Below are 27,026 nucleotides of genomic sequence, written 5' to 3' on the forward strand. Positions count from 1 at the left end.
CTTAGTTGGTTTCAAAACCTGACTTGGACTGATATTCACACTCAATATGACTATTCATAAGTAGCTGCAGAAATGGAAACATGTTTGATTACAGGGTTTTGCCCCAGAACTCACTGGAAATGCCATACAGTATATGCTATATGAACTGTGTTACCTCTATCAAATGCAGAATATTCCGAAATCTAGAACACATCTGGCCTTAAGAATTTCAGATAAGTGATTTTGGGTCTAAAACAATTGCCTAATCTTGAACCTCTGAGGATGCCTGCCTCTCAAACCACCCCACAGGGCTCAGGAACTGGAAGGAAGGGGACCCTCAGGGTGTATGGAGAGGACTTTGGAGGGGCTACCCTTAAAAATGATGGCTTAGGTACTATGAATTTTGACATATCACTGCATCAATTCCAAACCTGACCCAGTGTTTCAATAAACATGGCCTGAGTACCTAGTGCATGCTGGAGTCTATGCTGAACAGTTTGGAAATTACAAAGATGAACCTTAATTTTTAAGAAAATCTTTATCAAGCTAATAAGGCTGCCAAATTAGGAAAAAATATATAGGATGCTTGGTTAAATTTAAATTTCAAATAAAGAGAATAATTTTTTGGTGTAATTATGTCCCGTGCATTATTTAAGACATAACTTACATTTAAAAAATCATTTGTTGTTCATCTTAAATTCACGTTTAATTGTGTGTCCTCTATTTTATCTGGCAACCCTATAAAGTAATGAAGTAGGCATCTTTTCAGGGTAACCTTGAACCATCTGCTTACCAAATATTAGTTAAATGTGGTAAAATTATTTTTTTATAGGTATTCAAAAATTTTCCGTGTAGTATTGGAATTCAAATAGAGCCAGCAAGTTAAATTTCAGTTCCTTCCTTCGAGAATACAATTTAGAGAAAATTTATTATTGTCTTTTAACCACGGATCTGGCAAAATAAGTGGTCCTGAGAAAGCCTTAGATTATTAAGTTTATTCAAGATTATTGGCAATTCTTGTGTACATGTTCAAATTATTTAGGGTAAGTTTATAACCACTCCTGATCATTTGTATGATTAGAAGCGAGTCGTTCTACCTCTGAAATTGAAATGCATCATTCCTCTCTGAAAGCATATTGGATATTGGAATCTCACAGTTCTTTTTTTCTTTTGGTTTACTTGAGGCATTTAATCTAAAAGTAAAAATTTTACGTTTGGGGTGTTACCTGTAAGAGAGGACTTTTATACTTGGAAGGAAAGGTGCTGAGGCCAAATGTCTTCAAGCTTTGGTAGATTCTGTATTAATGTCCTACGTCTTCATTACAAAAATCAAATTGTAATTAATTTTGCCTTTGCCTCTCACATTATTCTGGGTGGCTAAATCAGTGATTCTGATTGCATATGAGAACACCTGGAGAGATTTTTAAAAAGCTTGTTCCCTAGCCTTATACCCCCTAGATTTCTAAGTGGAGGCCTGGGAAATAGTATATTTAAAAGCTCATCCAGCTTATTCTAATGTGGTCAGGGCTAAGAACCACTGTACTTCATGAAGACAGTGATCAAGTTACCTCATTTCTCTGTCTCTATTCCCCTTATAAATATTTATTGATTGAGTGAATGAACAACTCACCATGGAAGCAGATGTAGGCCCAATTTTATATACTGCTTTTTACTTTCACTTGCTGGTGAAAAATTTACCTTTGGCGCTATATACACTTTAGGAACATCAGTCTTTTCTTTTCTTTTTTTGGCCACGCTGCATAGTTTGCGGGATCTTAGTTCCCCGACTAGGGATTGAACCCTCCTCAGCAGTGAAAGTCCTAACCACTGGACCGCCAGGGAATTCCCAGGAACATCAGTCTTAAATATGCAAAATAGGCAGAATCTTGCAATGAACTTGTGACCCAACTGGATTTTTGCTGGCCCATCAGGAGAGGACAAGTCAATTCGAGAATGATGGAGGTGGCTGTGTTTCTAGGGAAGTCATGTTCTGGTCTTTGTTTTATAAATATACCCTTTACATCTGGATCTTCCTGGAGTGTTCTGATTCCTTATAATCTCATTCTTTCCACAAAGTTAAATTTGTTAAATATATTAAAAATGCATTTTAATTCATTTATTTCCTGAAAACAGATTTATGAATCCTAAGAAAAAAATGTTGTGCTCTCTCCCAGTTTGATGTTTGGAAAATATTGCTGTGCCTATAGTAGTTAGAATAGGTGACTTTAACTAATTTAAATCTGGGGGGAAGAGAATAACACCCAGTGTTCATATTTTACATGTAAAAAGCTAGAATCCCTGAACCCTGGAATGTCATCTAATTTGTCCAACTATTTTACCTTCGCTGTAGAAGGTGATACTTTCAGCTCTAATTAGCTGCTTGCCTAGAGCTAATTTTTCTTTGAAAACTTCCTGGACAGTAAATAGAAGAGAGGTATATTAATTTCTTTCTGGCTCAGAGGTGGTCTACTTTTGGCTCTTGTAGGAGTGATAGCACGTCTGTGGCCCCCTGTGGTTTATGGCCGGGCCCATCTGCCACTAGTCCCTCTTTCATCCTTCCCCTCACTTCCTTTGCCCTAGCTTCGGCCCCACTGACCTGTCACTCTGAGACCCAGGTAGTGGTCACAGAATTATGGATAAACCACAGAGAAGCTGCAGAAGGTCCTGATGGTGTCCGCTTGCATAATGGTTCTAACTGCCCCCTTGTATGGAATTGCAAAATGTTTTGAGCACCTCAGAAGGAAGGCACTATGTAAACATAAGGTATTTTTTATTAGTTGTTTATTTGTGCTTATTATTAGCAATTTAAACATTGAGAGCATCAGAGGAATAGTTTGGTTATTTCTTCGGAGTTGAGACCTGTGTTTTAGGCCAGTGCCTTTCCATGTTATTAAATATCGTATCAGTGTTTTCTATCGAATATTATTTTAAATTTTAAGGCTTGGCATCTTTGCTCTTTGATTGGAATGAATAGTTTCCTTATTTATTTAACTTTCTGTTTGAAACTAGAATGGCTGCAAATTCTGGTGAGACAACACCTAGAAATAGAACTCTTTGTGGACAAAATTCTTTTGCTGTGTAATAGGGCAATCTTAGATCTGCACGCAAGGGAAATAACACATTTTCTTAGCCAAAGACAACAGGTGTTCTGTATTGTTGGTTTTATTAAGGGAAAAAAATTATTAATTCTGAAGCTAAAGACTAAATCTAACTGGCACTAGTATATTCAATTTTTCTGTGAGGTAACATTTGAGAATCCTTTATTCTGTGAATGATGCCATCGCTTTTTCTCACTCCTACACAGCAGCTGTGCACACTGAGCACACTTCACAGTAAAGACTGAGGAAACTTTCTTTCTTTCTTTTATTTTTTTTGTTCGGCCACATAGCTTGTGGGATCCTAATTCCCTGACCAGGGATTGAACCTGGGCCCTTGGCAGTGAAAGCGCCATGCTGTAACCGCTGGACCGCCAGGGAATTCCCTTTTAGGAAACTTTCGTTATCATCTGCTAAATTCTAAGTTGTAGAATCATTTTTAGGTTGATATATGGAGTAGGATTCTCAGTTTTCTCACTTCTAGATGTAATCATTTTGAGAAAAAAAAAGTACTTCTAAATCAAAATATACATTTCTAAAATGCTCCTGACATTTTAAAATGTAAGCCAAAAGTGGAGATTCAAGTGTACTTGTGTAGGTATTGATGTCATAGAGTTTTAGACTTAAACTCGAACATCTTTTATAAAGAATCTATGTATATGTTTACACAGGAAATCATGACCATTTGGATGAAGAAATGAGAGTAGTATAAATTTATAGGGCTACTTCAAATCTTCATCCTTTAAAAAATTTTTTCTGTGATATGTTTAGAAGCCAGTTTTATTTCTACCAAATCAATAGTGAACATAAGAAAGTCAGGTGATGGTAAATATTTTGCTTATTGAGGGGGTCAAAGGGTGGTGGTGCTTCCATTCCACTAAAGTGCTTTAGTTTAGGTTGAGAGTGTTACACAAGGAGAGAATTAGGTCTGAAATTTACTTCAAGGGTTCAGAGTATCGTAAAGGGAACATAAGATGGGAAAACTGGCACTAAACGCATTGAAGTTTTGTTTCTCAGTTTAAGAGGCGGCCTTGGAAGACCATGTGATACCGTATTATAGTATTTGCCTGTTATACCCTGGAGAATGTCCAGGGTCACTTGGGAGGGATTTAGTGTAATCTTCTCCTTTCTTCTATTCTCTGACCCTTTCGTTTTTTCCACGGTCCATGTTTCAATTATTTTTTATGTCAGTCAGTCATTGTAGGAAAGTCCTTATCTCCACAGTAAATGTCACACCTTTGGTGCATCTGAGCTGTCTAATATGCCTTCCTCTTGCTGCTTTGTCAGTCTTGCATTTTTACTAGCTCTCTCAGTGTCTGAATTAGACGCTCTCCAGGGCAGCAGATTTTCTAATTGCTTAAGCTCTGAAGTTTGCCAAAGAGCTAGAACTGTTCCACATGACCAGGGTATCAACTTGTGCACCTAATGTGCCTCTAACCTGAGAACAAAATTTCAATAATTGCCAAAGCTTGCTTAACACATGCCTTCAGCAAACTGGGCTCTGACAGTGCTTGAGGTAAACGCCCGCTCTCCTTTGTCTGGTTCCCTGCCGAGTGACTCTTTGCAGGGCTATCTTAGGAATTCGGTTGGCATTTCTTTTGTTCTTTGTTGACCATTGACCAATATGACCGTTGCTTCCCCTGCTTTTGTAACGTGGTGGCAGGAAGGAAGGGAGGAAGGAAGGACAGGGGTCGTTGCCAATACCCGATGGAGTGAACTGGGTTTGGAGAATGTAGAAACGGGGCCCCTTGTCCTTACTTCCACTTACACCCCCTTATCCTAGTCACTAACGAGATACGTTTCTACATTCATAGGATGTCTGGAGTTTGTGTGTGTTTGCTTGTTTGTGTTATCCTTGGGAAATGTTCACTAACGACTGCTTGGGGTGTGAAGGTAATTTCTATTCTTCTATTTTCTGATTTCTGAACTTCAGGAGAAGGTAAAGCTTGATGCTGAAAGGGAAAAACTAGAGAGGCTTCAGGAGCTTTACTCCGAGCAGAAGACCCAGCTGGACAATTGTCCTGAGTCCATGAGGGAACAGTTGCAACAACAACTGAAGAGGGTCAGTAGCAAACAGGAATGTGCTAGTTGTTTTTTGTTTTTTTGTTTTTTTTAATTAAGTTCCACTTACCTATGACTTCCTCCTTCACATAGCATAAATTTGCATAAATTCTGGTCATTAGATACGTTTTAAATAGAAATATGCATGCTGACCATATATATTCCATGCTAATCAGTAGAAAAATTCCTTGTTGGAATCCTTTGCCTCATTAATAATGCAAACACATTTCCCAAGTCCTTTTTTGTAACAAAAGAGGGCTATTACTGACATGTAACCAACAAGACTGTAGCGTTTAAATCAGCTGACGTCTTTTCCTGCATTCTGTTCTCTACTGCATCTTGAGTCCTGTTTGCCCTCGAATGTTTTTTTTTTCCTCCTCTTGATTTTATACTCCTGTCCACAAATTTTTCTATTCTCTGATTTGCTCCCCACCACCACTCATCATTTTGTTTCTCTTTTCCTTTCTTCTTCTTAGTGACCTTGAACTCATTAGCATGATTACAGCAATCAAACAAGACCCAAGATGCAGGGCATTCAACATTTTTTCATACAAGCTTAATATTTTTTAAAACTTCGTGCAGCATAGATCTTCTAGTTGAACTTCATCAGGTTATTCTTCGATCTTTAATGTTGGCAGTGTTGAAACGACCTCGATACTTATCTTCCTAGGTGGATAGTTTTGCAGACACTAGCAAGGCCACTTGATAATTCATAGCCGCTTGACAGCTGCGTTATTTGCTCTAAACAGCAGCCCAAATAGACTGTGACTCTGGGGAGGCAGTCATTAACAGTCTTGGACCTCTAAAGGAGCCTAATAGTAATTAGTCCCAAGTCAATAACAACTTATGATTCCACATGAGTAGGAAGGAAGACTAGTTTTATTCATATTGCTATGTCTGTACCTTCTTGGGCAACTGCGAAAAAGTCAGTTAAGATAGCACACCCCTGAAAATGTTTAAGATGACCTTGAATACAAATACGTTTGATATCTCTGAGTATCACTAGGTTATGAAAAATTACAGTTGAAACTTTTCAATGTATTGTACAGGTTGAATAAAGAGTACCCAGTACAGACAGGTTAAACTACAGTGGAACGGTTCTAATATTTTTAATTTTTTACAATGTTGGATCAAAAAAAGTTTTAAAAATGTTTCTTCCCCTTTACTCATTTCATTGTGTACAGCTTAATTTGCTAAAAGAAGATAAAACTTCCTGTCCCTCAGTGTCCCAAGGCTGTGAAAGTCTTATGATAAAAAATGATTGGAAAAAGAATAGTATTTGTAAAATTATTCTAGCTTGTAATTTTTTTGTGTTTATGCCAGTTCACAAAAGATTGGGAGACTGATTTTTTTTATAGTTGTTTACTGTTTTTCAACCTTCCTTATTGCTAAAGATTTTACACAGTCACCATAATGCTTTATGTAGAGTCAGAAGCATGGTTATATATTTTGTTCTTCCCTTCCTTTAGTTATCCAGTTATTGTTTGTATTCTTCATAAATATTGCTTCAAATAAAAATTGATAGATTCTATTAATAACCTGGAGTCAGCATGATATGAAAAATTACTTAATTATTTTGTAATTTTGTAATTAAGTAATTACAATTGTAATTACAATTGTAATTTTGTAATTAAGTAATTACAAATTACTTAATTTGCTTAATCTGTTAGATTCTATAGGATAACTCATAAATTTGTATATGTTCCAAGGATTTTGACTACAAACGAGGAAAGGAAATGATACAGACAGCCTATTCCACTAACTGAAGGCAAAGACTCCTTCCTCTTCCTTTCCAAGCAGAGTGCAAAATTCTTATCATAAAACCCCTTTCCTTAGGAGAGAAAACTGGTTTGTGCTAGCTTCTGTTCACCTGATATTAAGAGAACTACTAATTCTGTTTTCCAGGGAAGGATGATGACCAAAATAACTCTTCACCAGTCCTTTGGCTTAATCAGTAAAAAGTTCACTTATTTCATGAGAAGTCCATTCATACTGGAACTTCCTGTCTTATCACAACTCATTTCCCTTCAGACTTCGAACACTCCAGAATAGCACTTCATTACAAAACTTTCCCCAAGGCATTTAAGCTAGATTCAATAAAGTTGATTTTATTACAAGTAACTTCATTAGGCAGCAAGTCAGACAGAATAGAAAATAAATGAATAGGAATAAAATCATTTTCTTAAACTGTATGCTGTCTCAAATACTTAAGCTGAAATTGTAGAATGATTCTGTGCATGCAGCACTATGGATTTATGACTGGGCTTCTGACCCCAAATCATTGCTTTAGAAGCAGAATAGTTTTCATCCAATGTTGATTTCATGGCCCATGGTTTAATGTAGTTGATAACGGGCTCACCAATCGAATTGTTCCCTGGGATACAAGTAGTGTGAGAAAAAAACCCTGAAGAAAATTGAGCCTTTCATCTGCTGGAGAGGACTGGCTAGGATAGTATTGTTGTGTTTTGGTATTTACTCAGCTGAATGGTTGATTTCGGTCTCTTGATTTTTAAACAATTCTGTTCAGTGATATCTACAATTAGGAGCCTTTTTTTTTTTCTCACTAGCTCTACAATGAGTTTATCCTTTAACCTTGGACAAGTCATTCAACCTCTGTGGGCCTCAATATCCTCACGTATAAAATGAGAAGATTGTACTACATGATTTCCATTGTCTTTTTCCAAATTCCAAAAGTATGCAAAAAAGTGTTTGACTGTAGCACATAAGATGGAGAAATAGTAACAAACCCTGAGCTCCATTTAAATTTGCTTTCAAAATTGACCTTGAGCTGTCATAAGATTATTCCTGTAATCTCTCCTGGCCATTCCACGTCTAGTCTCTTCTTTCTGTTCCTCTACTAGGCAAAGAAAACATAAAGTTGTACATGTAAACTTCTGCCGTATACATTCTCAAAAAAGTTATTGGAAAGCAAAAAGGAATTCCGTTGAATTTTCTTGAGCACAGCTGTCTTATTTCCTTTCACGCCTGGCCTTTGAACTTGCCAGCCAGTAGAGATTTGTCATGTTCTTTTAGTGGAGAAGTTTAGTTAAAATTTTCACTCAACTAGTCATACACTTGACTTTGAGCTTCCTGTATATATTATTCTGTGCTCAATTAAGCTACTCCTGCCCCCAAATTCCATCTCTTGAATTCTTATTCTTATCTAAAATCTTGTAAAAGTTTTTTCCCCTCCCAAGTTGTTTTTCTTTCACAGTGTAAGTTTATATACACACGTTTTAATGGTTTAGATAACTTGATCAGATGATTACACCAGAGGAATCTGAGTGCTGAGCTAAGCTTTAATTTTCAACTTTCCTGCCTAGTGTGCTATTATTTTCATGTAGTGGTTTAAATATTTACTACAAATAAATTAATGGCTGTGTGACCTTCATGTGGTTAAAATAGCATATGTTGCGCATTAACCAGATGTGGAGTAAGCGACTGACTAGCATAGTGTATATATTGTGAGCCATATGCCCACTTTGAATGAAGATTCTTTATAAACTAAAAAAAAAAAAAAAAGCCTATTAAAATTTTTATCTCAATAAGCTTTAGCTGCAAACCAAGTTTAATTGAAAAACCTTAAAAACTTGAGTATGGAGGCCTGTATGAATAAACATATCACTGATGTTTTAGGACTACAGATATTTTGTTTCAAGACATAACACTAGTGTTATGTCTCAGTTCCTTTAGCAGTGACTAGATTTGGTCCACATTCATTAATTCCTGTAGATGTTATAAGCATGAAATATCTGATAAACTTGAAATGTCACCCAGTTACTTGAAACCAAGACCACTTTACTTTTGGCCAATTAAAATGTAAAGAAGCTTTAAGAAATGCTGAATATGTTTTTCAAATTGTTTTTCCTCTTCTTAGGCTTTGAGAATCCACTGTCTGTGTTGACATAATAATCTTGTTGCTATAGTGTTGGTTGTAATTTCATGGTAGCACATAGTCCTTCTGTGAATCATCCCCAGAATAAACTCGTTCCAGAAGATAGAAAAATGTTCCATTTGATTAGAAGACTTATATATAAGTTTATCACTTATATAAAAACCAGGGGAAGGGGTGGTGTGTTTAAATACTGATATAGATCTAATTTATCATATATTTATTTATCCAACTCTTTTTAACGTGTCGATTGAAAAAAATGCCCTGGCACTTTCACCCATGTAGCGCCATGAGCTATGTAGCCCAGCTGACTTTTTCTTTTTTGGTCATTAATTATTTATAAATTATATTTTTAAAAAAATCTTCTGTACATACCACATTTACAGTTCTGTCAAAGGCTCCCAAAATAAGGAGGTATTTTTGTGTGTGTGTGGTTATGTTTTTTTGTTTTTTAAGTAGATGGGAGAACAATTCATACAACATGCAGCAGTCTCTGCTCAGATACAGATTCACTCCTGTCTTCAGACATCTCATAGGTTGGAGAACGCCTCTTCTAGACTATCTGACTTCTGTGATTTCTGTTTGTTCTTAAATGTCCTGAAGATTATTCCTAGAATAATCTTAACGTTTCAGTTAACCTTTCGAGTGCTTAACCTTTCGAGTCATTCTTTGTGCTTGATGAATGCTGTGGTTCCTACTGTTCCTAATAAAAAGGTTTGTGAACAATTTTAAGGAATTCACAGAAGCCCAGTTTAAGAACTCCAATCTTCAAATGTTTTTGGCGACTTCTCCCTTCATTAAAATTATTTGAGCATGCATGCCTACATATACATACATATAGATCACATTATATTATAAATGTATATATTATATGTATTGCATACATGCTCAAAATATATATATTCTTTTAAAATAATGTACATATACTACTCTACTTGAAAGTACATTAGAGAACATTTATTGAGAATTTGTAAAAGAAGAGGAAAAACTAAAAATAAATATAAAGAAGCTGTAATATTCCTTCCTCACATCCCAGTGCCTTGTGTGGTATGCCATTTGGGGTACATATATTCCTCTTAGAGACCTCTGATCTGTTATGTATGCCAACTTTTGAATCTTTTTTTTTATAGTCAACAACTTTGGAATATTGAATTTAATCTTTATACTAAAGTCTCATTTCATTTGAAAATTTGTGGAAAACAGGAATTTTTCTCAAGAGATTATGTCACACCTTTGGTCTGCAGATAATGTTTAGGTTATTTATTGAGTTCTTTTTATATTTCATGATCCATTTTAAAGCCACCTGGTAGATTTAAAGCAAGAATTCCTACAACCACAGAGCAGTCTAAAACCAATGGTGAAATAGATGCTGCCCTCCTACCCCTACCCCAGTCCCTTTCAATTTCATCCTAAAGTCACTGCTCTGGGGTTTAACTCCAGAGAGAGGATTATCATGTTCTAACCCTGGTCAGTGTTGTAACTGGAAAGATATTTTGGTCTTTTTGCTTTTAATAATTTTTTCTTCACATTAAGAACACTGCAGCTATTCTGGTGTGTCTTGTTTTCATTCCCTTTTCTCCAAAGGATGCTGATCTGTTGGATGTGGAGAGCAAACACTTTGAAGACCTGGAATTCCAGCAGCTTGAGCGTGAGAGCCGTCTAGATGAGGAAAAGGAGAACCTGACCCAGCAGCTCCTGCGTGAAGTGGCTGAATATCAACGGAACATTGTTACTAGAAAGGTACTTTTGCCAGGTGTTGTTCAATGTGAAAAGTCAAAATATACCCCTTGCTATGTGACAATAATGATTATTAATATAGCTATAGCATGTGTCCATCTGTCTGTATATCTGTTATATCTGAATATCTTTGTGTGTTTAACCACGTGTCACATTTGGCAGATTATGGAGCCTGCCATTTACATGCCAAATGGTGCTCCCAACTAGATAAACTGAGACTTGTTATTGTTACTTGATGCTGTAGATGCATTTATGAATATAAATGTGAAAACCAAGGTAGAGAAAATCAGAAATCTAGATGTTTGTTTTAAATTACTTGCTTTTGCAATCACAGTAACTGGATTTAGAATAATTCTACGAACAGTCTCTTTTAGAATTCCTCTGTTCCCATTGCCCAGTAGTTCTCAAAGATGGCTGATAGTTTACTACTACTAGAAGCAGCCTCGTGGAATGCTATGCAGATGACCGCCTCCATCCAGCCCTGAGCACCCGGATGTCCAGTCCAGAATTCAACTCTTGTTCCAGAATTTAGAATCGCACCCCCGTGCTCTGTACTAAACTGATAAAGTTGAGGGAGAGGACGATGGAGAAGGTGACTTCTTAAGCTTTCAGTTTAAATAAGAAATTCCATTGTTTTTTCTCATGAGGCGTCTCCCAAAATGATGCCAAAAATTCATTTATATTCTAACACAAGATTTCCTGTTGACTTCCAGGTTCTTGAAATAGATTTTGAATCACTTGGCCTTAGGTAAAGAAAAGCCTTGAGCTTGTCAGTTCAAAGAAACTGCCCATAGTCTCTGGGTAATAATCACTGCCTACCTACCATCAATGAAATGTGGTCACTGTGCTTCAGGTTATAACACTTTTTCTCCCTTTCCCAGGACAGACTGGAAAACTCTTGAATGTCTAATGTACATCTCTATGGTCGTTTTTGTGTTTTTTTCCTCCAGGAAAAAATTTCTGCATTGAAAAAGCAAGCTAATCACATTGTCCAGCAGGCTCAGAGAGAACAAGATCATTTTGTGAAAGAAAAGAATAACTTAATAATGATGTTGCAGAGAGTAAGTATTTCCTTTTCAGCACTGGTTGCAGTAAAACACAGGTTCCAACTCAGGGAAAGTTGCTTCCATCAAAGTAAGTACCTTTTAATAAAGAATAGTGAATTATAATTTGAGGAAGAATTCTATATACATTTTTATTTAATCCTCCACATTAATAAGCTGATGCTCTGAATGATTAACTATAATACAGAAAATAAGCAAAGACATTTTATTCATGCTTTTTCCACAGTGTGAAAATCCAAACTATGAAAAATCTGTACGTTTTCTGATTTTCTTCTTTTAAAAAAAATCATATTTTTCATCAAATAGGTAAAACATATTCTGCTCTTTTTACTGCTCTCAAACATTTTGGCTCAGTTGCTCTGGTGTTTTGAACTCCAATTATTTGCATGTGGGTCTTCCTGGCAAAGGCCCAATAAAAATCCCAAAAGACTTTTTTGTAGAAATTGACAAGTTGATGCTAAAATTAGCAGTTGATCTTCATTATTCATGGAGTCTGTATTTGTGAATCCATCTGTTCACTAAAATTCATTTGTAACCCTAAAATTAATACTTGTCATGCAGTAATTGATGGACAGGCACAGAACAGTGAAAATTTTGAGTCACTCAATGGACATGTTCCCAGCTGAGATTGAACAAGGCACTTCTCTGCCTTCTTGTTTCAGCTCTCTTACTGTAAACAGTGTTCTTTTTGTGGACTGTTTAGTGCCATGTTTTCACATTTTTGTGCTTTTTGGTGATTTTGCTGTTTAAAGTGGCTCACAAGTGCTAAAGTATTGTCTGGTGTTCCTAAGGTCAGGAAGGCTGTGATGTGCCTTATGGTGAAAATACATGTGTTAGATAAACAGCTTTCAGGCATGAATTATGGTGCTGTTGGCTATGAATTTAATGTTAATGAATCAACATTGTATATTAAATAAGATGTCTTTAAAAAGAGACACACATAAAACAAAGTTATGCAGTAATCAGTTGATGAAAATATTGTGACCAGAAACCCAATGGTTCAATATTCTCTAGTTCAGTGTTCATGGCAACATTATAGAACACAACTACTGCAGATAATGAGAATCGACTGTATATGAAAATGTAAAGGGCATAGAGTAGCTGAAACAACTTTGAATATGAAGAACAAAGTTGGAGGATTTATACTATTTGACTTCAAGTTTTACTATAAAGCCATAGTATTTAAGAGGGTGTGGTACTGGCATACAAATAGACATATAGATCAAAGGAATGGAACAGAGTCCAGAAATAGACCCACACATATACTGTCTATAGATTCTTGACAAAGGTTCTAAGACAATCCAGTAGGGAAAGGAAAGTCCAGCATGTGGTGCTGGATCAACTAGGTAAACATGGAAAAAAATGAATCTCAATACCATTCATCCTCACACCATGCATATAAATTAATTTGAGACAGATTATAGACCTAAACATAAAAATTAAGGTGAAAAAGTTTCTAGAAAATACAGGTGTGCAAGTACACCTTCATGGCCTTGGAGTAAGCAAAGATTCCTTAAAGAGGAAATGACAGAAGGCTTGTATCCAGAATATATTAAAAACTCCTACAAACTCAAAAATAGTAGATAAACAACCAATAAATAAATTTTTAAAAAACAGACAAAAGACTGGAATTGAAACACTTCACAAGAGAAGTTATGTGAAGAGTCAATAAATCCCATGAAAGAATACTCAGTCGTTAGTCATCAGGGAAATACAAGGTTGACTCAGTTTAATAGATTTTGTGTTCCTTCAGGAAAAGGAAAATCTATGTAATTTGGAAAAGAAATACTCCAGCCTCTCTGGGGGCAAAGGGTTTCCTGTCAACCCCAATACTCTAAAAGAGGTAAGCTGTGATTTTTCTTGTCTACTCATATCACCTTAGAACTCAGGAGATGTGCCTCAGTTTTATACGATTAGCTGACTAGGAAAAACACTAACTGAAGTGACTTATGAAAGCACTCAATGCTTTGATGGTTTTCCTGCCTTTTGTTATTTGTGCTTTGAGAATTTCAGGGATTATCTTTGTGTCTAATGCAGATTCACTCTGTGTGTGTGTGTGTGTGTGTGTGTGTGTGTGTGTGTATACTTTGCTTAACAGTGACATTGTGGGTTAACTTGAAGTTTCAAAAAATTTAGGATCCAGACCAAAGCTAGTCTTAAATTCTCTTCTTTCCTTCCTCCATTTTCCTTTCTCAGTTTCTCCTCTTTCCTACTTTCTTCTCTTTCTCCTAAGTCTTCTAGAACGTGAAAATGCCCCCAAACATCTCTATCTCCTTTTTCCTCCAATGTTGTCTATGCTATTTTTGCCCCTAAATCGGAAAATCCTGTTTACATTAAGTAGTACACTCTCTTTATCCCAAATGTCCATCTTTTCCCAGGCCCCATCGCCACCCTTGCCCAAATATCTTTTTACAGAGCTACATTGCTATAATGGTTAAATATTTTAACTCTAATTTGGAAAATTAAAACCCTGACTGAGAAAGAAAATAGTTTTATTTTTTTTCAAAAAGCTAAAGAAAAAGCTTGCTTCTGCATAAAATTTTTCATAATAGCAAAAAAACCCTTTATTTATAAACTGCTTTAAAAAGACAGCAGAGTTAGGAATTCCTTCATAGAAAGTAGTGTGTGTGTGTGTGTGTGTGTGTGTGTGTGTGTGTGTGTGTAGGTGTGTGAGGTAAATGCTCATCACATAATAGGAGTGAATAATATGTCCCTCGGAAGCATTTTGTGAAATGTTTCCAAAAAACTTTTTTAGACCATTCAGTTTCGTAGTTTCTCTCCATTATTTAGAACACAGATCCGGCAGATTCACTGCATAAAGGGTGGTTGTGAATGGAGTGTAGTGGAATAAGGTTGTCAGTGAGGTGGGCAGGGGCTGGGTCTTGTGAGTCATGTTAAAGAAATTTGGTTTATTTTATGTGGATGGGAAGCCACTGAGGGATTTTAAGCAGGGAAGTGACATTATTTGAGGTCCATTTGTTAAAGATCACTCTGGGCTGCTCTACTGGATTATAAAGAGGAGATGCCGGGAAGCCAGTATAGTGGTGATTGCAATAGTATAGGCTGGAGGTGCTGGTGGCTTGGATTTGAACAAATGAAGAGTGATGGAGAAAATTAGCTGGATGCAGAAATACTTTGGAGACAGAGTTGACAGTTCTTGTTGATAGATTGGATGTGGGGATGAATTAAATTAAGGGTATTGTCAGGAATGCTGCCGTTATTCCAGTTTGAATAATGAGGTTGATTGTGAGTAGCTCTTACTGAGATAGGGAAGACTGGGGAAAGAATAGATTTGAGAGGGAAATGCGGTTTGACTCTGGACATACTGAGTTTGAAGGCTTGTGGCTTCCAAATGCATTAGATAAGCTCTAAGGTCACTTCGCCTCTTAGAAGAATAAAATCTTTCCCTTTCTATTCAAGAGTTGTTCTTATTCTCTGCAGCCCTCCTGTTGTCAAAATCCAATTTGCCTTTTTGACTGTATTGGTGTGTCTGCAACTCTTGTGTTTGTTGAGTGGCTGTGTGTCCTCCTTCATGTCAAGCAGACTTGGCTCAGAAGATGTTTTGATTTTCTCCTTTCTTCCTTCCTTCCTTCCTTCCTTCCTTCCTGTCAAGCAGACTTGACTCAGAAGATGTTTTGATTTTCTCCTTTCTTCCTTCCTTCCTTCCTTCCTTCCTGTCAAGCAGACTTGGCTCAGAAGATGTTTTGATTTTCTCCTTTCTTCCTCCCTCCCTCCCTTCCTTCCTTCCTTCCTTCCTTCCTTCCTTCCTTCCTTTCTTCCTTCCTCCCTTCCTTCCTTCCTTCCTTCCTCTCCCTTTCTTTCTCTCTCTCCCTCTTTCCTTCTTTCTCTCTCTCTCTCACTCTCATCCTCTCTCTTTTTTTAAAGAGTGATGAATTTATATCCAACTCTTTTAAACAAGTCCCACTTCTGGAAAATGACATACATTTTTGAAGCAATTAATTAGGATATATGGTTATGACTCATATAAAGAATCCAACCTTGGTTTTGAAAGATCCTACTATCAACTTAGCAAAAGAATAACTCAAAGTTGTTACTCTTCACTCTCATTCATTATCAAAGATAAAATAAATTTGACAACCTAGTTGTCGACTTCCTTTCTTCAATTTAATCTTATAAAACTTTACATAGTATGTATTGCCCCTTTCTGAAGTGCAAGACTAAATTCGGCAGCATTTTGATACCTCCAGTTTATAAACAGTCAACTCTGGCTTTCTCCACTTTGTCAGGATTATAAATTCTCAGTGAAAACCTTGCTTGCAGCCTGGAATTTTTGCTTCACCAACATAACAATATCTTGCCTTTCCTGGAGCCACTGTTTGAAAGGATTGATGGGCAAATAGAAGAACCCAAGTGTTAAATTTAACTCAATTTACTTTTAAAAGAGAGATATTAATTTATACCCTTTATTCTTTTTTTCATACTGTTTTATTGGTGTGGTGAAAATCATGAATGGTCTGTACAATTACTTTCCATGGTAATTTACAAGTGCCTTTTCCTCAAATGTAAATTCAGGAGTTTTGATTCTCATCAATTTTGATTCATGGGTATTTTCTCTAAGCTGAAGCCAGAACTGAATCACTGAATTTAAAAGTAACTGGAAATTCTCTGTCCTAGGGGTAGAGTTGGGAGTTGGGCAAGCTGCCTTAAATTGAAACATCCTCAAGCTGCAACTTCATCTTAGGGATTTGTGTGAGTGTGTGTATGCGTGTGTGTATATACACGTTTCTCTTGCTAAGGAAGGCTCACAACAGAACAGTGTCCTTTTTATTTTCATTTTGTTGAGACACCTAAAAGCAAGATTCCATTACGAATAAATTACTGCTTTATAAATGTCTTAGTGCAAAAACCAGTAGCCCTTAGTCTACATTTATTCACTCTCTAATTTGTCAGGAAACAGAAGAAGGGAAAATCTAAAAATAAAGATTTATGGAAAAGGCTCTTGAATTAGAGAGTGATTGCACTGTCGATTTTTTGTCTCATATTTATTTTTGCTTGTGATGATTTTAAATGCTGTGTAGTGACAGCCTATTCAGTCAACAGAATGAATGCCGATATGGATGGATATTTAAATCAAAGGTATTGGGTTATTTATAATAAAGTCATTTTGATTTTATCTGAAAATTTACTTTTAATGTTTGAAATATCATTTTTCAAGATTAAGCACCATAAATCCATTTTAATAGCTGATGATTGCCTTAATGAAACATCTGATAATACCACAGATATCTGGCTCTGATGCTCTAAGCTAACTCCATTGTACTGGAGCATTAATACTCTCGCATGCCTCAGCTCTTGCTTTCCTTGTGTTTAACTTCTGACTTCCTCCTTTTAGGGCTATATCATTGTAAATGAAATTAATGAGCCATGTGGCAATTCCACGAATCTCTCCCCTTCCACTCAGTTCCCTGCTGATGCTGATGCTGTTGCCACTGGGCCTACCACAGCTGTGCTGGTGAGCCAGCCACAAAATAAAGAGGTGTGTTGGCATGCCATTTCATTCATTCACTGCTTTCCTCATGTCAAAAATTAACCCATGGTTAACTGAAAATAAGAGTGTGTGAGACAAATATTTGTTTGGTTGACCAGAAGGCCAGCGGGATGGTGAGATGAAAAAAACAGACCGATTTGGGGGTAGTGCTCTACCAATGATAATACTAGAAACCATGAAATATATGGTACAGAGTATAGAGTACTAGGAGAAGTAAGTTCAGAAAAATGAACTATACATACATATAAATATACACACATATATATATATCTCTTAGCACTTTAGCCCAACCTACTTTTCTTAGAAACCAGAAAGCCTTTCTAAAATTGTTGGTTTGAATCACCTTTCCAAGTTGATTTTGTCCTATATTTTTTATGCAGTATGGATTTCTTTTTAATATTAAGCTGCTTTAAAACATCTGGGGAGGCGTAAATAATAGTAAATTAAAATACCTCTTACGGATCCAAGTTGCTCACAGTGTGAGATCTCAACAAGAGGCTAAATTGAAAGATACTGCCCATCATTTATGCCTTCTTGAGTAACATATAAGAAAACAAAACAATCAGATTATTGATTTCATTTCTTTGTCTTATTCTTTCATTTCATGTGGACACATATATTTTTTCTTTCTCCTATAAAGCAAAGAGCACCTGTCTGTTCTGGATTTATGTTTCCTTCCACCCTTTCTCCTCATCCTATCACTCAACCTCCATCGGCCCCTTGGCCTGAAGTCGTGGCTACATCTGTCGATTCTTTTCCTTTAAATGACACACCACCTCCTCTACCAGCTAAGAAACACAGAAGGCAGCAGCAGCAGGACCAGCAGGTAATTAGGAACTGGTGTTTAGAGTTTCACCATAACAACAAACTTCCTGATGGGAAATCTTTTCTTCAGCTTTTCCAAAGGTATTTTTTAAAAAGATAAGATGCATACTCCTGTTTTTTTTTAAGGACATTTATTATGGCCTAAGAGTGTGGGGATTGTTAGAAAGTTTGAGACCTTGATTGTCCTCTCCTGGCTTTTGATGTGTTTGAGCTAGTTTCACATCCTCATGCTTCAGTTGCCATTCAACCAAAATATTGCAACTTACTTCAGGTATTTTTCAAAATCATAATAATTATTTCCACAAAATCCATGGTGTAAAAAGTTCCTGTGTCAACACAAAATATTTTCCTTACACATTACTGAAACCATAATAATAGACATCATTCCTCTGCTATGAGCCAAAATTTCCTCAACATTTTACGAATGTCTCATTTCTTCCTTCTAACAATCCCGTGAAATACGAACTATCTCCATATTGATATTTAGGGAACTGAGGCTCAGCGTTGGTAAGTAACTTGTCCAGGGTAACACCACAAGCAGTGCATTTGGTCCATAGAACAATAGTTTTTTATTGCACTTTTTAAAATAGATAATTTATTATTCCAAAAGTGTTGCCCTCTTTTGATACATTCTATGCATACTCATGCTTGGGTATTCAAAAAATCTATTTTGAGACTCCTTTCCACTATAATCAAATCCTTATGTGAATTTGGCCCTAGAAGATCCTAAGGAGTCAGTCAATAGGCCCCCCCCCCCCCACCGCAAAGTAGGTGAGCTCTGGTTTCCTATGCCCAGCCCTTACCTTTCTTACAGCTACCTTTACTATCTATTACCTTTGGTTAAAGGACTATATCTCCTCACTACTTTTAGGTTAATAAATATCTAGTATAAACAGATAATTGTAAAGTTAAATTGTAGATATTCTTCATGATTGGCGTGTTTGGAGATTGATAGTAAGTTTGATAACCCAAAGTTGCATTAATTTTTACATATTTCAAAGGCCTGAGTTCAGTATAAAAATGATCAAATCTAAAGAACCTCTAATTAGGAAATAAATTTACTATTGAAGACATTTTGGAGGAGGCCAAGAAAAATTTGGATAAGTTTCGAGTTGGCAAAAATTTTGCCTTAGGAATCTGAAAAAAGAAATGAAATAGTCAACAGGAGGATTTTTAAATGTGAGGGATTGCTGTAGAGGCTCCTTGGCCAAGATCTTTTTTCAGTCTAGAAGGATGCCTTATATGGAAACATTATGTGGATTTGGAGTGTGTTTATGTGATTGAAATATGATTCTAACTTTAAACCCACTTCCCTGTTTATGCTTTCTCTTCATTTCTTCCTTCTCCCTTTTCTTATTCTCCTCACACTGGGATCTGTGCCATCACACAGAACTGTCCAGACAGACAAAGGGAGAAACTGCTTACTTGCTTTGTCCACTGGCTGTTCCGCCATCCACATGGCAACCATCATAATAATTTGTAAGTTGTCCTGAGGCCCCAAGGCAGCAGGCACTACTACAGAAATGACAGGTGGATTTTTCTGAATTTTTCTAGGTTCAGTAATAAATTCTTCCAGTGCCTATGTACCTTACCGAATGCTAGCCCAATTTTCTTAGTGAATACAAGTCTAAGTTGAATAATTTTTAAAAATTCTGTGTTAAAATGCCAAAGCTTCTTTGTAAATGCATACCTCTTAATTACTTCAGTGACCTGTTTCAGTTAGTCAAGTTTTGCTATTCTGCTTTACATTTGCATTTAAAGCATTTTAGAAGTCTGGAAGAAAGGAAAAAACAGCACCAAGAAGGCCTCTATCTGAGTGACACTTTGCCTCGAAAGAAAACCACACCTTCCATATCCCCTCATTTCAGCAGTGCTACTATGGGGAGAAGCACCGCCCCAAAGGTAGGACATGGGGAGAACCACGGGCTTCACCTTCAGTGAGTCTTTTTGTCCTTATGTTGACTGACATGCAAAGGCCCCTAAAGAAAATGCTAAATAATAAACCATTAAGTTTGCTTGTTGGGCAGACGTCATTAACTAAACTGCATTTTCTATCCTATTCAGAGGACATTTGGAATTATACGCTCTGGGACCAAAGCACCTGGTCCAGAGTGTTTTCTACCACCACACAAGTGGTGAGTAGCCTTCACTTATGTGACACACTCCCATAGCTGTATCCCAGATATGGAAATTGCAGGACGTAAGCTCTGGATTCCAGGAATAATTGCAAAAAATATTTATCGAACCATTTCTTGGAGCCTGACACTGGGCTAAGCCTTTGATGTGGATTGTTTCATTGTAAAACCCAACAACACTAGGTAGTAGAGGTACTAATTAGTATCCCCATTGTACACATGGATAAAACTGAGGTGGAAAGAAGCTAGGTGACTTGTCCACCTGGGCACCTGAAGCTGGTCGGCATTGAAGCTAGAATGTGAATCCATGTGGTCTGATGCCTGAGTTGCCCTCACGCCCGTTCTGCTGCCTTACCGAGGGGTCATGGCAGGAAGAGGGGAAGGGCAAGTGAGAAGGAGGTTTTGAGTGGGACAGACTTTGGAGTCCTTCCCTTGTCCTTAATCACTTTGTTTTCATCTATTTTATAAACTGGTGTTCCAAGGAATTTGCTATTTTGAAAGTGTGCTAAAACCACCAGGATAGCTAATATTAGGTGTCTCCAGTTTTCAGCCCACTCGATCACTTGGAGCAGATGGAAATTGGTGCCCTTGTAACGTGTGTAGATCTCCTCTGTCCTTGTGCATGACGTGCATGCGTTCTTGTCCCTGCACCTGCTCCTCGCGCATGAGGGACTTTGAGTTGTTCTCTAAGGTGGTTTTGGACAGTGTTTTCCCCATCTGTCTTCACTTTTGGAACTGCTGCCACTGGAGGAATGGCTGTGATGTTGAGACTGCTGTGGAGCTCCTGGGGAGAGACAGCGACTGGCCTTTACCGTTGAGCATCAACACACGGGGTGCAAAGACCTACCTTCGCTGTCTTCTGCGCTTAGATAGGAGCTAGGAATCAGCGGTGTGACCATGTCCAGAAGGACCATTGGGCCTGCAGTTTGCCTGAGTTTTTCCTCCTGTTCCTCACAGGGCCACCTGCCCCTGGGACAGAGCAACAGCTGTGGCAGCGTGCTTCCCCACTCGCTGGCAACCATGACCAAAGACTCAGAATCTCGGAGGATGCTCAGAGGTGGGTACCTTTTAAGCCCAGTGTCATGTCCTTCGTCAAGCACTGGAATTCCTCAGGGAGAGGGAGACCACACAGAGCTGGGGATCGTTAGGGAGGGGATCAACCTAAGTCCTCAACTTTACTCTTTTTATTTTTTTTAAATTTTATTTAAGTATAGTTGACTTACAATGTTGTGTTAATTTCTGCTGTACAGCAAAGTGATTCAGTCAACTTTACTCTTAATGTGTCCACTTAGGGGAGGGATATATATATGTATACTTCCTTATTGTTGTACTGAGATAAGTTTTCCTATACGCATATTTGGCTGGTACATACCCGTTGTACTTTATAAATTCAGTAGACTTCTCCAATCAGAAAGGCCCACAGAGAATTACTAACCTTCCCATTTGATTGGGAGAAGGAAAAAAGAGACCCCTGAGATCCTGAGGGATTACCAAGGCACTTAACCAAGTCAAGTCACTCCCCTGGTTTGTAGCTGAGCCACCCTGTTGAACACGTGCTAAAGACTCATTGAGCTGAACCAGAGCACTAGTGGCCCAGGACAGACTTCCCTTAGGCCTTTTAAAGTGGGTTGAGCTTCTATTCTATGTGGTTGTTAGGTTTCAGGTAGACTTGGACTCTCAGCATGTTCTGTTTCTTTGTAATAATAGGTTGCATTTCTAATGGGGTTCTCAAGTAGTCTTTGTGGGGCTAGAAGAAGATACTGTAAGGCAGTTCCAGAGGTGAGCTTCTCGTGCAGATTAGATTTATTGTGTTAACACGGTAGTTTAGGTCAACCTATATTGGCCCTAACTTTTGAGCAGGCATGGTGCTAGACAGCAAAAATGCAAATAAATTACATGATCTTTGCCCTTGAAATGCCTAGAGTCTCATGAGGAACAGAAAAACAAAACAGATGCTTTCAATAAAATGTGGTAAATGCAGTGATGGATGTATGCCCGGGATGTGAATGGGGATGCTGACAGAGTGATGAGCGTCTGGCCTCTCAATGCGTTCATTAGTGGGATTGAAACCCTTCCCTCTAAGCCAGCTTAGAGGCAATTCTGACTGCTCGGCCTCTTTGCTAATGTCACCAGGGAATAATCACTAGTACCATTAGAAATATGTTATGTATTGGTGTATATATATGCATGTATACATAATGTGTATATGTGTGTGGATAATTGAGCTGTATATATCACTTGAATGAGGATTTCATATCATTACCAGAGTGATTTAAGAGTTAATAGAAGCTATGGTGTTCATAAAAGTGGTTTATAATATATGAGAGGTTTACAGTGTTAACCTTTGAATAAAATACATTTGATTGAACTTCTCTTTTATTTTATCATAATTTCTTAATAAACTAAAAATATCTCTTATGGTATATAAATAATAAACATAAATGAGTATATTTTGGCTCTCATTAATCACTGTTCGCTTGTGGGTCAAGTCTGTTTTCCGTTGAAGCATTTCTCTGTGATATTTATAGACTTATTTTTAAATGTATTTTTGCCACTGGCTGAAGGCATCAAAGTTTGGACTGGCCACAGCACCATACTTTATGTTGAGAGTTTTTGCCTTAAGATAGAGAGTAAGAAAAACTAGTCCTTTATACCAAACAAACCTGTAAACAATACTGTGTAAGAGGATTCTTGTGAGAATATGGTGAAACTGGAGGGATGTTTGATCTCTATTTTTCTCATCTGTGTTCCCCCCAAATAATGGGAATCCCCATGCTAGGTCCATGAAGAAGAACTGAGCCAATTCCCTTAGGTGACATGAGGTGCCCTCTACAAAATCTATTGTCTTTGACCTGTCCTCTGTGCTCCTGTTCTTCACTGCTGGGTCTTTTGTACATCCCAGAAGTCTGCAGCGTGTCTTTCCCTGCTGCAGCTCTGAGTGGTGTTCCTCTTAAAGAGTTTCATGTCGTGATGATGAGAGAGCTTCTGAGAAATAGAGAAACCTCATATGTGCACTGATCCAAGAGGATGTGATGTATCTTGTGAGGCCAGCCTGCCACCCTTGGCTTCCCCGCCCAGAGGAGGAAGGGTCAGGGACTGCAGTTTTTAGAGCTACAACGGACCATAAAATTGGCAGATTTTCTACTAAGCCCATACAGGTGGCCCACAAGGACCAGGAAGGATGAATCATAATTTCATTTGGAATTGTTTCACTACTACTTGTTGGCTCCATTAAAATAGCAAACACCAAGTAAAAGTCCATGGTTTTGAAAAAATTAGACCTCGCACATTTTCATTAACTCAAATTAAATAGATCTTATCATTTTTATGACTTACACAAATTAACTTAAATGAACTATTTTTTTGCTGCTTATTCATAATGGATACATCAAGGACAATGGTGTAAGTATAAGCCTTCCTTCAATAAGCACTTTTTTAATAGACCTGACAGCGTGAATCATGCAAACAAAGATCTCTGAGAGCAGAGTTTAAAGCAAAGGGTCCAGGGACTCAGATCCTAAAGTTGTAATGGTTATTGGCTTTTGTACAACTTGTGAACTATTCCTTTGTAAGCTTTAGAATGAATGAAATCTTTGTCCTTTTATCTTCTGTTCAATGCAGGAAAGTCCAAGAAAGGTATGACAACCTCCCTGTGTGGTGTTTTTGTTTCCAGCAAATAGTGAAAGGTCATTGTCATCTTTAAGAAATGATCAGATTTAAAACTGTACAATGGTGGACTTTAGTCTAATGATTATTCCTTTTTACACATTAGAGGAAAATTGTTGCACATTTGCTAGAAGCACGATGCTGCGTGCAGCTGCTGTTCATTCACCGGCAGCTGCATGACCCTCTTTGTTTTGATTTTTTTATTGCAAGGTCAGACCATGTAGGAAACACGAGTGCTTCGGAAGCACCGTTTTGTAAGACTCAGGATCTAGATAAAGAAAAGAGTGGGCCTTGTGATGTGTATAGGCTAAGTGTAAAATATGATGTCTTCCCTTTATAAAGGCCAGGTATAAATAAGGCAGGCGGCAGGCTATGTGAGAGGATGGAAGGATTTAGGAGGCTCCTACTTATTCATTCCATTTAAGCCTTGAGACTTAGTAAAGAGTGAAGAACAGCCTGAATTGCTGACTAGAATAAATGATTCTTACGTGGCTGGGTGACAGAAATGTAGGGCATTAAAAGACTGACTTGTTATAAAGTTTGACGGACTGTGCTTCAAATCATTGAATGGCATTTTACAAAGCTTAAGTCTTAAAAACTATTTGTTAATGTCTTCTTGGAAAAAAGAATTGTTTTATAGATATAATCTTGTTTTTATTCTCCCTGTGTTCTAGTTGAACATGTGTGAAAGATTTTTTTTTTCCCGTAACAAATCATTTTTGACTGTGTGCATGTATCAGAAGCTTGTTTTTGTTTTGTTAACTTCTTGAGTTCGTCTCTATACACTCAAATTTAATCTAAAAATGTGAATATCTTACCTTGTCAAGCTGGTATTGTTACTAACACCGTCAATGACTGCATGTTGGAAGACGTTTAATTTTCCTGTCCCTTTGTCATCCTTTTTGATCTTGTATCTTTTTCCCTTTCTCTATCATTCTCCTCCTCATTCCTGACTTGTCCTGCACCTTCATCTTCCGGCTGGGGACTATGGTTAGGAAGAATGAATGTCTCAGCAGGTGAGAAACTGTCAGAAATACTGATTCATTTTATCCTCTTAAACCGAGATTATAATTTTAAGTCATCTCATTTTCTGTATTAAGGCCCAGATAACCATTTTAAGGTATATAACACACATTTGGAAAATATTGGCAAGATTATATATCCCACAATGGTTAACTCACAAAGCACTTTTCAGGTACAATCAGCCAGAGTTCATAGAGATTGACATTAAAAATAATGATAACAATAATAATAATAAATGGGCCTTGAACATCCAACCGATTGGCTCTTCCGGGGCAGTGAAGAGAGTTGAGTTGATTCGGATTCCATGTGTGTGCTATGCTTAGCGACCAGCCTCAGATATTATCAGGTCTTACTTTATAAACTTTACAAAATACCCTATTCAAACAGCCATTTCTATCTGGACAGGAAGGATTTAGAGCATTTACAAGGCCCTTTTTACTTTTCAGATGCTGTCCCACTGCTGAATATTATTCTTGCTACATAATTTAAAAACAAAAACAAAAACCAAGCAGTCTCAGGGATTTGGGGAAGTCTCATTTTTTCCAGTCCGCTTACTTTGCCCCACCCGAACCAGTAGATGCATTCCACTTCCTTATTTAGTCACTAATATATTGGGTTGGCCAAAACGTTCATTTGGGTTTTTCAGTAACATCTTGTGGAAAAACCTGAACAAACTCTTTTTGGAATTTATTGAACAAGTGAATTCATTCAGTGACTTTTTATTTTGTGACATCTGAATGCTAAACGAGCGGGGATTCTGTGGTGAACAGGACATATATGACTCCCCCCCCCCCCCCCCGATAACTTATACTTGAGCAGTGGCTTAATCCAGCTCACACCTGTTCTGGCACTGCTTCATGCACAGCAGTTCTTCTTGGGCCTCCTACCAGGAACGCTCCTTCCATCTCCTGCGCTCCTATGGTGTCCTTCTGTTGAAAGTATCTGTACCTTTAAATGGCCAGGCCAGAGCCTGGATCCTAAAGCCAGCTCTTAGGAATCACGCTGGTGCAATTCTGGGGTCACGAGGGAGAGGGCCATGCCCTCGATTGTAATTGCAGGGGTAACTTGGTTTTTTCGGAATTGTTCAGGAGGGAGGAGGCTAAGCCAGGTGACAGCTGAGTTCATCGTGATCAGTAAAATATTGGCCGGTTGCGGGGATAGAAGGGACTGCATAAGGTGGACCTTCCCACTCACACTGGATCCACAGGAAACTCAAATCTTGCCTTGGAAGCTACTTGATAGCAGCAGCCTTTTTCATTTAAGTTGCCATGAAAATGCAAGGTGCTTATCCTACCATCAGAGTGATGCAAGGTTTTCTCAGACATAGAGCAAAGAAATAAAATAAAAATAAAACACATAGTGAGGTGATCTAGGGAATTTACATTCACAATCCTTAGCACAGCACACATTGTAACACGGCTCTCCCTTATGGCCGCATCCGAAAACTTGGAGCCATTTTAGTTTACTGTCTACCTCACCTGAAGGTGGTAAGTTCATTTTCTTATTCTGTGGTACTTTTGGGGAAAAAAAAAAAAAAATCCTGGGAGATCTGAGGAGTAGGGCATACAGTTGCTTTAAGAAGAAATACGTTCCCCCTCTTCTCTGCTTTTCCAAGAAAGTGTTAATTGCATTGTAGGAACTGGCTTTTCCTCATAGTGAAAAACTGAAGGGAAGGGAGGTTGTGGCACCTGTCATCACCAAGGAGATAAGTCGTATATGTTTGAAATGACAGGGCTGTCTTTTTGGGATGTGTTGTTCATACTAAAACAAGGAAATGTCTTCCATGTCGTTGGTGCCAGTGTGAAGGTTTCTTTGCCAACGAACCTTTTTTGAAAGTATAAGGAAAGATATGTGTGTGACCTTTTCAAATAATTTCTGGTGTTTTTTTTTTTTTATTGTCCCCCTTTTTTTTTCATAATGAATAATTGGAAACGATTTAAAAGGAGCAGTTAGTAATTCCAAAAGTTCAAGTATCAAAGGTAAATATTTGAGTAATGAATTATTTTGCCATTCTTAAGACAAAAAAAAAATAAAGGCACA

At 37.6% G+C, this 27,026-nt stretch overlaps 1 protein-coding gene across 17 annotated transcripts in view; it reads left to right on the forward strand.

Annotated features, from left to right (window-relative positions):
* PHLDB2 (pleckstrin homology like domain family B member 2) overlaps positions 1–27,026 on the forward strand; it is a 229,574-nt gene that overhangs the window by 186,185 nt on the left and 16,363 nt on the right. For 6 of the 17 annotated variants that reach the window (XM_082394616.1, XM_082394615.1, XM_082394630.1 and 3 more), the window contains 10 exons: positions 5,008–5,136; positions 10,612–10,767; positions 11,715–11,825; positions 13,582–13,671; positions 17,182–17,325; positions 17,978–18,163; positions 19,924–20,064; positions 21,255–21,354; positions 24,959–24,979; positions 26,930–26,965. In XM_082394616.1, the coding sequence (XP_082250742.1) occupies positions 5,008–5,136; positions 10,612–10,767; positions 11,715–11,825; positions 13,582–13,671; positions 17,182–17,325; positions 17,978–18,163; positions 19,924–20,064; positions 21,255–21,354; positions 24,959–24,979; positions 26,930–26,965 (1,114 nt within the window). The remainder of the gene's footprint in view (positions 1–5,007; positions 5,137–10,611; positions 10,768–11,714; positions 11,826–13,581; positions 13,672–17,181; positions 17,326–17,977; positions 18,164–19,923; positions 20,065–21,254; positions 21,355–24,958; positions 24,980–26,929; positions 26,966–27,026) is intronic. The other 11 variants (XM_082394617.1, XM_082394623.1, XM_082394625.1 and 8 more) reach the window with 10 other exon arrangements.

The sequence above is a fragment of the Balaenoptera borealis genome (genome assembly GCF_965194805.1).
Source record: "Balaenoptera borealis genome assembly, chromosome: 5".
In the NCBI taxonomy this organism is placed as follows: domain Eukaryota; kingdom Metazoa; phylum Chordata; class Mammalia; order Artiodactyla; family Balaenopteridae; genus Balaenoptera; species Balaenoptera borealis.